This window comes from Nomascus leucogenys, unplaced genomic scaffold (genome assembly GCF_006542625.1).
Source record: "Nomascus leucogenys isolate Asia unplaced genomic scaffold, Asia_NLE_v1 Super-Scaffold_241, whole genome shotgun sequence".
Lineage (NCBI taxonomy): Eukaryota > Metazoa > Chordata > Mammalia > Primates > Hylobatidae > Nomascus > Nomascus leucogenys.
In genome coordinates this window covers 1305545-1318143 of record NW_022095767.1, presented here as the reverse complement: position 1 = coordinate 1318143, position 12599 = coordinate 1305545, and the positions used below count along the sequence as shown (strand labels likewise).

The window sequence follows — 12599 nt, the reverse complement described above, 5'->3', positions numbered from 1 at the left end:
TTCACCCATTTTACCCTTAAACACCCTTGCATGTAAATCATTAACAAGAGTCACATATTTAATATTATTTACAGATATTTTTTAAAGGTAAAATATACATGCAGTGGACTATGTATGCTTTGGCCAATGAAACATAAGAAGTGAGTTATGTGTATCGTTCATGGGGAGAAGATTTAAGACCCAGGGCATAATTCCCCATTGTCCATTGTCCTGTCACAAAAATGGTGGAGCAAATGTGAAGAAGTAGCCCCCTCTCCCCCAATGCCAGACACACAACATGAGTAAAAAACACACTTGTGTTGTGTTAAGCCATTGAGGTTGTTGAGGGGGTTGTTGAGGGGGTTGCCTGTCACAGCGACATCACCCAGATCAGCCAAATGGAACTAGCAAAGGGACCAACTCAAAACCAGTTTTGGGGTCCTGTATCTATCACCTCTTTGGGGGATGAGTAAGGGTTGACACTGAGAAAGAAGAGAACAGGGTTTCCTCTGGAGACAGTTGTTGGTTTGTTGTGTGTTTCTCACCACCACCCAGTAACGGGCAAGTGAGAGAAAATTCAACAGACACTCTTGGAGAATTGGGTGTGTAACCTTGAGTTTGTTCAACTGAACCTGGTCTACTGGGGAGGTGGTAGATGGCAATGGTAGAGTAGGCAGCTGTGTTGGAAGGAAATTGCACGTCCACCTATGACGGGATGCTACTTTTTTTTTTTTTTTTTTTTTTTTTTTTGAGATGGAGTCTTGCTCTATCGCCAGGCTGGAGTGCAGTGGCACGATCTCAGTTCACTGCAGCCTCCGCCTCCTGGGATCATGCGATTCCCCTGCCTCAGCCTCACAAGTAGCTGGGATTACAGGCAGGCACCACCACGCCAAGCTAATTTTTGTATTTTTAGTAGAGACGGGTTTCACCATGTTGGCTAAGATGGTCTCGATCTCCTGACCTCGTGATCCGCCTGCCTCGGCCTCCCAAAGTGCTGGGATTACAGGCGTGAGCCACTGCGCCTGGCCGGGATGCTACTTTTTCCCCTTGACTAGACATGGGCCTCGTAGATGGGCTTCTAAAGGCTCTTGGCTTGGGGCCAGCAGTAGGACCCAAGGACTGGAGATGTATGTTCAGATAGTCATCAACAGACACCAGACTGGTTCATGCCTGTAATCCCAACACTTTTGGGAGGCTGAGGCCGGCAGATCACTTGAGGTCAGGAGTTTGAGACCAGCCTGGCCAACATAGTGAAACCTCGTCTCTATTAAAAATACAAAATTTAGTCGGGCGTGGTGGCGGGCACCTGTAATTCCAGCTACTCGGGAGGCTGAGGCAGGAGAATCACTTGAATCCGGGAGGCAGAGGTTGCAGTGAGCCAAGATTGTGCCACTGCACTCCAGCCTGGGTGACAGAGTGAAACTGTCTCAAAGAAAAAACAGAAAAAAAAAAAAAAAAAAAAAAAAAAAAAACAAAAACCAGACACTGGTATGACTGATGTATTAATTAGCTAGGACTGCAATAACAAAGTGCCCCAGACCGGGTGTCTGAAACAACAGAAATGTATTGTCTCACAATTCTGGAGGCCACAAGTCTGAGATCAAGGTGCAGTCAGCATTGGTTCCTTCTGTGGGAGAGAATCTGACTGATGACTTTCTCCTAGCTGTGGTTGCCGGCAATCCTTGACATTCCTTGGCTTGTTGGTGCATCACTGCAAACTCTGCTTCGATCCTCACACGACATTCTCCCTGTGTGCAGGTTTGTCTCTATGTCCAAATTTCCTCCTTTTATAAAGACACTGGTCACATTGGATTTGGACCCAACCTCATGACCTCCTTTTAACTAATTACTTCAGTAGGCTGGGTGCAGTGACTCGTGCCTGTAATTCCAGCACTTTGGGAGGCCGAGGTGGGTGGATCACTTCAGATCATAAGTTCGAGACCATCCTGGCTAACATGGTGAAACCCTGTATCTACTAAAAATACAAAAATTAGCCGGGCGTGGTGGCACGCACCTGTTGTCCCAGCTACTCTGGAGGCTGAGGTGGGAGAATCACTTGAACCCAGGAGGTAGAGGTTGCAGTGAGCCGAGATCGCACCACTGCACTCCAGCCTGGGCAACAGAGCGAGGCTCCATCTCAAAAACAAAACAAACTAACAAAAAAAAACCAACAACAACAAAACCAAACAACAACAACAAAAAAAAACTAATTACTTCAATTATCCTATTTCCAAACAAGGTTACATTCTGAGCACCTGGGGGTTAGGACTTCCGCAAAGGAATTGGAGATGCACAATTAATCTCATAACAGCTTACAACAAGGGAAGCCTAGTTCATACAGGCCCCCTTCAACCCCACTTTCCCGAGCTAATCAGCTCTGGGAGTCAGTGCCAGCTCACAAAGAAACCACCTGGGGAGGTGGGGGTGATGAGAAGAGCATCTAGGAAATCAAAGAGCACCTTATCATGCCTTCCTGACCCCAGCCTGAAGCAGGGGGGAGTGGAGATGCTTTAAACTGGACAAAACCGTGGAGGTGTCACCTGGACACTGGTGGGATATTTTAATGGTGAACCTCCAAAATTCATGTCCACCCAGAATTTCAGACTGTGACCTTATTTGGAAACAGGGTTTTTGCAGGTGGATTTAGTGAAGGATCTTGAGATGACATCATGGCATCATCTTGGATTTAGGGTGATCCCTAAATCCAATGACTGGTATCTTTTTTTTTTTTTTTTTTGAGTCTCACTCTGTTGCCCAGGCTGGAATGCAGTGGTGCGATCTTGGCTCACTGCAACCTCACTACACACACCTTCATCTCAGAAATCTGGCCTCCAGAATTGTGAGACAATACATTTCTGTTGTTTCAGACACCCACTTTGGGGCACTTTGTTAAAAAAAAAATTAGCCAGGCATGGTGGTGCATTGCCTGTAATGGCAGCTGCTTGGGTGGCCGAGGCATGAGAATCGCTTGAGCCTGGGAGGCAGAGGTTGCAGTAAGTTGAGACTCACTATATTCCAGGCATGTGCCACCACACCTGGCTAATTTTTGTAGTTTTAAGAGAGACACGGTTTTGTCATGTTGGCCAGGCTGGTCTCGAATTCCTGGCCTCAAGCAATCTGCCCGCCTCAGCTTCCCAAAGTGCTGAAATTACAGATGTGAACTGTGCCCAGCCAATTTTCTAGGGATTTAGATGAATATTCCACCCCTTGGACCCATAAAAGTAGCATCCCTGAACTCCTTTGTGTGTGACGCTATCTTTCAAGTATGCCTGCACTCCCTCTCCTTGAATGTGTACTTTGCAATGCAAGTACTTTTATTTGCCATAAACCTCAGTACTTTCACTATTTTTTTTTTGTTTGAGACAGAGTCTCGCTCTGTCACCCAAGCTGGAGTGCAGTGGCATGATCTCGGCTCACTGAAAGCTCCACCTCCCGGGTTCACGCCACTCTCCTGACTCAGCCTCCTGAGTAGCTGGGACTACAGGCGCCCGCCACCACACCCAGCTAATCTTTTGTATTTTTTAGTAGAGACAGGGTTTCACCATGTTAGCCAGGATGGTCTCGATCTCCTGACCTCGTGATCCGCCCACCTCGGCCTCCCAAAGTGCTGAGATTATGGGCGTGAGCCACCGCGCCCGGCCCACTATCACTATTTTCAGGCTTGTTTCTTGAATTCACTCTCAATGGTGTCAAGAGCCTGGACAATGGCTGGGTTCGAGGTCCCACCGGCGTTTGGGGACCTCCCCCAGCCCACTGGTATCAGAGCTGTCTATGATGTCACCATGTCCCTTGACTTTAGCTCTGACAGTAAAATTATTACAGCCTAATGTTAATAAGTCACTATGATCATATCCGCACCATATCTGCATGGATGATTCCTGGGTACTTTATCCACTTGGGCTCACCATCCTGACAGGGAGCTGCTGTTATCAATGCCCCCATCATTCAGATATGCAAATGAGGCCTCCAAAGAACAAGTGACTTGCCCAGTGTCACATTACCAGTGGTGCAGAGCTCTGAATTAAGTGAACAACTTGCCCTGCTACCTCAACACCCTATCGAGAGTAGAAAATAGGCCCCAGGCTGGGCACGGTGGCCCACACCTGTAATTCCAGCACTTTGGGAGGCCAAGGTGGGAGGATTGCTAGAGCCCAGGAGTTCAAGACCAGCCTGGGGAGCATAGCGAAACCCTGTCTCTACAAAAAATTACAAAGCTGGGCACGGTGGTGTGCACCTGTAATCCCAGCTACTTGGAGGGCTGAGGCATGAGGATCACTTGAGCCTAGAAGGTCAAGGCTGCAGTGAGCTATGATTGCACCACTGCACTCCAGCCTGGGTGAAAGAGCAAGACCCTGTCTCAAAAAAAAAGGGTGGGGGGTCGGGGTCAGCAGGGTCAGGCAACGAATGGCTACATCTTTCTAGATCCAGACTCCTCTGCAAAGAGCCTTTGTGGAATCAATGTGCCACTCTCTCTCCCACGCGCTCTTTAGTGCAATATACCTTCTGTTTTATTCATGTCTACTTCAAGATCTTTAGCTCCTTCTTGAGTCTTTGGGGTTCCAGTCATTCTAGGTGTGCAGAAACCATGCTTCACAGCACTGCAAGGCAAAAAAAAGCAGGGAGTTTAACAGGATTGGCAAAGGGGCTGTAGGTATGAGGCCAACTCCTCCATCCACTGGTCATGTCTGCCTAGAATCCTAGGATCCATTGGTCATGCCTGTCCTGGGCCTGGGAGGAGAGGAGAGTGGCTGGCATGCTAGATGATAGAGCATTTGTAAAACCCAGAGGGTATTCAATCTGTGAGTTTACAGAAGAGTCTCTTAAATTGTTAGAATATAAAGTCTGGGTCTATATACAATTCTGCGGGTGAGAAAATATTTTGAAGCCTCCCAAGGGAAAGAAACTCTCATGGGACCACGCATTTTTCTTCTCTTAAAGGTAGTATTAACATGAAAACTCAAAGGGCCTAAAGGAGAAACAGGATAAATCTTGCTACATAAAATTTTCAAATTTTCCACATGGCAAAGAATACCATAAACAAAAATCAAGAGATTAACAACAAATTGGGGAAAGATATGGACAATACATCCAAAATATAAAAGCTTGATTTCCTTCATATGTAAAGAACCCTGAGGAATTAATCAGAAAAAGACCAAAACCCAATGGGAAAGTGGGCAAAGGACGTGAATAGATAATTACCTGAAACTAAAAAATGACTTTTAAAAAGAAGAAAACATGCTCAAATTCAGTCCTATGAGAAATACAATAGAAAATATGATGCAGTTTTCACCTCTCAGGTTAAGTAAGATCAAGAAAGCTGATGATATGGTCTATTATGAAAATGTGGAAAAACAGGCACTCTCATTCATTGTGGTAAAAATCAATGCCATCTCTTTCGAAAACACTTATCAATAATCAGAGTGAAGATCACATGGGATTTGGTTTTGTTTTGTCGCCTAGGCTGGAGTGCAGTGGCACAATCTCGGCTCACTGCAGCCTCCACCTCCCAGGTTCAAGCAATTCTTGTGCCTTAGCCTCTGGAGTAGCAGGGATTACAGGCCACCATACCCAGCTAATTTAAAAAAAAATTTTTTTAGTAGAAACAAGGGTTCACCACATTGGCCAGGCTGGTTTCGAACTCCCAACCTCAAGTGATCCGCCCGCCTCAGCCTCTCAAAGTGCTGGCATTATAGGCGTAAGCCATTGCTCCTGGCTGAGATCACATGCTCTTTAACCCATTAGTAGCGGACAGGATTCTGGGGCTACCCTGGGTTTTTGCGTAGTCATTAGTTGGACTCTACCGTTTGAGGGCTTTCGAGTGGTGTTTGTACCACCACTCCTTAAGGTTGTTTAATTCTCAGTGTGTTAATTCTTTTTTTTTTTTTTCGAGACAGAGTCTTGCTCTGTCGCCCAGGCTGGAGTGCAGTGGCTCGATCTCAGCTCACTGCAAGCTCCACCTTCTGAGTTCATGCCATTCTCCTGCCTCAGCCTCCTCAGTAGCTGGGACCACAGGCGCCCACCACCATGCCCAGCTAATTTTTTTGTATTTTTAGTAGAGACTGGGTTTCACCGTGTTAGCCAGGATGGTCTCGATCTCCTGACCTCGTGATCTGCCCACCTCGGCCTCCCAAAGTGCTGAGATTACAGGCGTGAGCCACTGCACCTGGCCTATGCCTAGCTAATTTTGTATTTTTAGTAGAGACAGAGTTTCCCCATGTTGGTCAGGCTGGTCTCAAACTCCCGACCTCAGGTGACCTGCCTGCCTTGGCCTCCCAAAGTGCTGGGATTACAGATGTGAGCCACCATGCCTGGCCTAAAATCACAAATTCTAAATATAAATTTATTCCAATCAAAAACGTCTCCAGATATTGTCAACTTTGTCCCCTGGGGGAAGTGGAGGCCAAATTGTTGGTCGACATTTATTGAAACTGATTTTTCCAGTGGCTTTCAGGGAGGAAAATTTTATGATTTTGTTCATGATAAAGAGTGTACTCGATGCAAGAATCAAGCAGCTGTTCTGAATTCTAGATTTGCAGTAATGTTTTATGAACTCTAAATGTTTCTATCAGTAAGTGCAGGAACACAGCAGGTGAAAACTTGAGTAAACGCTCTGGTGAATGAAGCCCTATAACATGCACATGGTTCTTACACCAGCAAAAACTGATTTTGTATTTCAGTGAAAACAGGTAGCTAAAAGACCATGTTCTAAGTTGAACTTGAGGCCAGGCGCGGTGGCTCATGCCTGTAATCCCAGCACTTTGGAAAGCCGAGGCGGGCAGATCACCTAAGGTCAGGAGTTCAAGACCAGCCTGGCCAACATGGTGAAACCCCGTCTCTACTAAAAATACAAAAACAGTTAGCCAAGCATGGTGGCAGACACCTGTAGTTCCAACTACTTGGGAGGTCGAGTCAGGAGAATCCCTAGAACCTGGGAGGTGAAGGTTGCAGTGAGCCAAGATTGCACCACTGGACTCCAGCCTGGGTGACAGAGCGAAACTCTATCTCAAAAAAAAAATTAAATTAAAATTAAAAAATAAATAAAGTGAACTTGAATGAGCCTGTGGTGTTTACACACGCAAAGTAGACCAATCAGCAGGACAAAGCGAGCAGCCCAAAACAGCAGATCCAGACCAAGCTACAAATATGCGTGAAAAATATGCACGGAGTGTGCGGCCCAAGAAGAAATGAGGAGGAAGCCCAAGGCCCCCCCCGGAGCAGCTGGATCTGGCCCAGAACCTCGAAGTCATCCTTAATTCACCTTTGACTTGCTTCCTTCCCTCTCTCCTTCCTCCCTTTGCTTCTTCCCTTTCTTCCCTCCTTTCTACTTCCTTCCTCCCTCCCCTTCCTTCCTCCTTTTTCCCGTTCTCCTACCCTTCCTCCCTCCCTCCCTTCCTTCTTTCCTCCCTTCTTTCTTCCACTACCTTCCTTCCTCCCTCCCTCCCTGCCTTTTCTTTCTTCCTTCTTCCCTTCCCTTCTTTCCTTCCTTCCTCCCTCTCTCCTCCCTCCCTCCTTCCCTCCCTCCCTTCTTTCCTTCCTTCCTTCCTCCCTTCCTCCCTCCCTCCCTCCCTCCCCTTCCTTCCTTCCTCCCTCCCTGCCTTTTCTTTCTTCCTTCTTCCCTTCCCTTCTTTCCTTCCTTCCTCCCTCTCTCCTCCCTCCCTCCTTCCCTCCCTCTCCTTCCTTCCTTCCTCCCTCCCTCCCCTTCCTTCCTCCCTCCCTCCCCTTCCTTCCTCCCTCCCTCCCCTTCCTTCCTTCCTCCCTCCCTCCCCTTCCTTCCTTCCTTCCTCCCTCCCTCCCCTTCTTTCCTCCCTCCCTCCCCTTCCTTCCTTCCTTCCTCCCTCCCTCCCCTTCCTTCCTTCCTTCCTCCCTCCCTCCCCTTCCTTCCTTCCTCCCTCCCTCCCCTTCCTTCCTTCCTTTTCCTCCTTCCTCTTTTCCTCCCTCCCTCCCCCCTCCCCCCTCCCCCTTCCCCCTTCCTCTCTCTCTCTCTCTGTCTCTCCCTAGTACATTGACTCATTAGCTAATTCCATCAGCTCAGCCTTCAAAATAGGATCCACTGTCTCCGCCTGCCTGGACCTAACCTGCCTCCCAGGAGCCACAGAGGTCCTGGTCACGTGAGAGGCCTATCACCCAGGCGCATTGTGGGTTCTGCTAGATCCCAATTCAAACAAGATGTGCACGAGGCCGCCAAGAACTCAACCACTGACTGTGTCTCAGACGACATGAAGAAATGAAGAGGGGATGTTTACTTCCTTAAAGTATGATAATTGCTTTGGGGTGAAGTTAGAGAAAGGAATCCTTGTTGCCAAAGGACTCATGCATGAAATAACACACTGTCTGGTGCTTGCTTTAAAACTACCCACAAGGAGTGGGGCGACACGGAAATGACCAAGGCTGACTTTAAGTTGGAGCCGAGTGATAGGTGGATGGGGACTCATGGTACCATCAGCTCTACTTTTGTGTGTGTTTGGAACTTTCCACGATAAAAGTGTTTAAAAATACAAATGAATGCCAAGTACGGTGGCTCATGCCTGTAATCCCAGTGCTTAGGGAGGCCGAGGCGGGTGGATCACCTGAGGTCAGGAGTTTGAGACCAGCCTGGCCGTGGTTCACATGATGAAACCCCGTCTCTACTAAAAACACAAAAATTAGCCGGGCATGGTGGCGGGCGCCTGTAATCCCAGCTACTCAGGAGGTTGAGGTGGGAGAATTGCTTGAACCCAAGAGGCAGAAGTTGTAGTGAGTAGAGATCGAGCCACTGCACCCCAGCCTGGGAGATGAGAGTGAAACTCCATCTCAAAAATAAATAAATAAACAAACAAACAAATAATAAATAAAATAAAATAAAAAATGAAATGCTGGCCCAACCCTGTCTCTCCTCTGCCTGCAGCCCTCCATGGCTCCCACCTCCCTCTGGGTAAAAGCACAAGTCTTCCCCACGGTCCACAAGGCCCTGCACCTCCCTGCGCTCTCCTCCTTTCTCCTTCCCCCTCCTCACTCTGCTCCAGCCACGTGGGCCTCCTCACTATTCTTCCAACTCACCAGGTGCAGTCCTTCCCTGGGGCCTTTGTACAGGCCGTGCCCTCTGCCTGGAACTCTCTTCCCCTCGGATAGCTGGGACTACAGGTGCATGCCACCATGCCTGGCTAATTTATTTTTATTTTTGTGGAGCTGGGGCCTTGCTATATTGCCCAGGCTGGTCTTGAACTCCTGGCCTCAAGCAATCCCCCCACCTCGGCCTCCCAGAAGTGCTGGGATTTGCAGGTGTGAGCCACCGCACCAGGCCCCTCTTTTCTTTATAAATTACCCATCTTCAGGTATTACTTTATGGCAATGCAAAATGGGCAAATAAAATTAGTATCCAGAGTATGAAAAGAACTCTGGATTTAAAAGACAAACGTAAACAACCCAGTGTTTTATGATGAAAAATGTAAACAGCCAGTTCACAAAAAAGGAGCCTGGAAGGGGCTATAAATCCTGGACAAGATGCCCAGTAGCTTTGGTCATCAGGGAACTACATGTTAAAAATCCCACCATCGGCCGGGTGCGGGGGCTCACACCTGTGATCCCAGCACTTTGGGAGGCCGAGGCAGGTGGATCACTTGAGCTTAGGAGTTCTCTACAAAGGACTTGTAAGTTACTAGTAATATTCGATTTCACAAAGTGAAAAGGGCACACAGATATTTATTGTTATTCATTAAATTGTACAGGTATGCTTTGTGTTATTTTATATGCATTATATGTTTCACAATTTTAAAAGGCCATGTGGGGTTCAGATGTGGTGACTCACACCTGTAATCCCAGCACTTTGGGAGGTTGAGTCGGGTGGATCGTTTGAGGCCAGGAGTTCGACACCAGCCTGGCTGGCATGGTGAAACCCCATCTCTACTAAAAATACAAAAATTAGCTGGGTGTGGTGGCGTGTGCCTGTAATCCCAGCACTTTGAGAGGCTGAGGCGGGCGGATCACCTGAGGTCAGAAGTTCAAGACCAGCCTGGCTGGTATGGCGAAACCCCATCTCTACTAAAAATACAAATTTAGGCCGAGCGTGGTGGCTCACGCCTGTAATCCCAGCACTTTGGGAGGCCAAGGCAGGTGGATCACGAGGTCAGGAGATGAGACCATCCTGGCTAACATGGTGAAACCCCGTCTCTACTAAAAAATACAATAAATTAGCCGGGCATGGTGGCAGGCACCTGTAGTCCCAGCTACTCGGGAGGCTGAGGCAGGAGAATGGTGTGAACCCAGGAGGCAAAGCTTGCAGTGAGCCGAGATTGTGCCACTGCACTCCAGCCTGAGCGACAGAGCAACAGACTCTGTCTCAAAAAAAAAAAAAAAAAAAAAAAAAATTAGCTGGACATGGTGGCAGGTGCCTGTAATCTCAGCTACTTGGGAGGTTGAGGTAGGAGGATCGCTTTAGCCCGGGAGGCAGAGGTTGCAGTGAGCTGAGATCGTGCCACCGCACTATAGCCTGGGCGAAAGAGTGAGACCCTGTCTCAAAAAAAAAAAAAAAAAGAAAGAAAAGAAAATGCATGCCCTTCTCCCATACCACTGGCACCTGTCACTCTTCGAGAGGTGTGGTTCTGGCCATCTGGCAAGGCACCTGGAGCTGGGACATCTGATCACTCAGGTGTTTTCTTCTTCCTGCAAAGACAGTAAACAGGTAGCCCCTCCTGGAAACCTGAACATGAGCTGCCCCTTCCCAGCCCCTATCACCCTCTCCGTCCAGCCAGGATGGTGGTGGTGGTGGGAGGCAGGAGGATGGGTGGTTTCCCTCTACAACAGGCCTTCTACCCCATTCAACCTTCCAGAACCTTCCATCCCAGCCACCTCTTGTGACATCACTGGCTGCCCCTGCCTCCGCACCCCACCCCCACCCCTAGGGGAAGCTGCTTCCAGGACCGGGAGATTGCTCTTTTCACGCATCATTCATTTATTCATGCAGGCATGCACTTCTGCATGCGTTCGTGATGTTTTTATGAAGCCATGACCCTAATGCCAGGGATTGTGCTGGATGCTGGAGACATAAAGATGAACAAAACCAGATGAGGCCTGTTCAAGAAAATAAGAGGAGGCCTAGAATCACACAAACAACTGCAAAGTTATCATTGTGAAGAGAGCCCCAAGGCGTGTTGAGGGCTTGATCAGAGGATCCCACCCACGCCGGGAGTCTGGGAGTGCTTTCTTTCTTTTCTTTCTTTTTTTGACACGGAGTCTCGCTCTGTCACCCAGGCGGGAGTGCAATGGCACGATCTCAGTTCACTGCAACCTCCGCCTCCCAGGTTCAAGCGATTCTCCTGCCTCAGCCTCCCGAGTAGCTGGGATTACAGGCGCCCACCACCACACCCGGCTAATCTTTTGTGTTTTTAGTACAGACGGGGTTTTGCCATGTTGGCCAGGCTGGTCTCGAACTCCTGACCTCATGATCCGCCCGCCTTGGCCTCCCAAACTGCTGGGATGACAGGCGTGAGCCACCGCCCCTGGCCTGGGAGTGGTTTCTTGAGCTGGGATCTGAAGTATGCCTGGATGTTATTCCTGTGCTTGTGACTTTCTCTTACGCCACCTGTCTTCATGTGTTTACAGCAGCCTCCCCTTTCTCGTTCTCTGTTTTAGTCACTGCTAACAATGCCTGCTACCAGGCACAGTGGCTTGTGCCTGGAATCCCAGCACTTTGGGAGGCCAAGGCTGGAGCATCACTTGAGGCCAGGAGTTCAAAACCAGCCTGGGCAATGTAGCAAGACCCTGTCTCTACAGAAAAATTTAAAAAATTAGCCGGGCATGGTGGTGGGCAACTGTAACTCCAGCTAGTAGGGAGGCTGAGGTGGGGAGATTGTTTGAGCCCAGGAGTTCCAGGCTGCAGTGAGCTGTGATGGTGCCACGGCACTCCAGGCCTACAGAGCAAGACCTTGTCTCAAAAAAAAAAAAAAAAAAAAAAACCACAAAACAATGCCAGGTGCAGCACATACTAGATGCTCAGTAAATAAAGATGTAGCAACAGAATCTTCTGCTGTGCCAGGAGAAAAGGACAAGGAGTGTTCCATTGTCTCCAGGGCCTTTTGTGTGTGTGTGTGAGAGAGAGAGAGAGACGGAGTTTGGCTCTTGTTGCCCAGGCTGGAGTGCAATGGCGTGATCTTGGCTCACAGCAACCTCTGCCTCCCGGGTTCAAGTGATTCTCCTGCCTCAGCCTCCCAAGTAGCTGAGGTTACAGGCATGCACCACCGCGCCCGGCTAATTTTCTGTATTTTTAGTAGAGATGGGCTTTCACCATGTTGGCCAGGCTGGTCTCCACATCCTGGCCTCAGGTGATCCACCCGCCTCAATCTCCCATGGTGCTGGGATTACAGGTGTGAGCCACCGTGCATGGCCACCAGGGCCTTCTGAATGTTTCACAGATATCCACTCTGCAGAGCACCTGGGCAGCTGTGCTAGGAGAGCCAGTGTCCACCAATGTTCATTCAGCCCTTCTTCCGCAGAGCCCTCACCTAAAGAGAGAGAATGTTTCCCAGGCCCCCTGACTGCATGGCGTGTCCATGTGGCTACATCCTGCCCTGTGGGATGTGGGCATAAGTGGTGGGGGCCATGCCTGGTCATGCCTATAAAGGAAAGGAGGTGACGCCCTTCCCCAT

General features: G+C 48.8%; 1 protein-coding gene across 6 annotated transcripts in view; it reads right to left on the bottom strand.

Moving 5' to 3' along the window:
- ACSBG2 (acyl-CoA synthetase bubblegum family member 2) overlaps positions 1-10808 on the bottom strand; it is a 58624-nt gene extending 47816 nt beyond the window's left edge. For 2 of the 6 annotated variants that reach the window (XM_030807805.1, XM_030807809.1), the window contains exons 1-2: positions 10532-10774; positions 4480-4577 (exon numbers count right to left, since the gene is read on the bottom strand). In XM_030807805.1, coding sequence (XP_030663665.1) covers positions 4480-4546 — 67 coding nt within the window. In that variant the 5' untranslated portion in view covers positions 4547-4577; positions 10532-10774. Of the gene's footprint in view, positions 1-4479; positions 4578-10522 lie in introns of all 6 variants that reach the window. The other 4 variants (XM_030807811.1, XM_030807810.1, XM_030807807.1 and 1 more) reach the window with 4 other exon arrangements.
- Positions 10809-12599: the final 1791 nt, after the last annotated feature.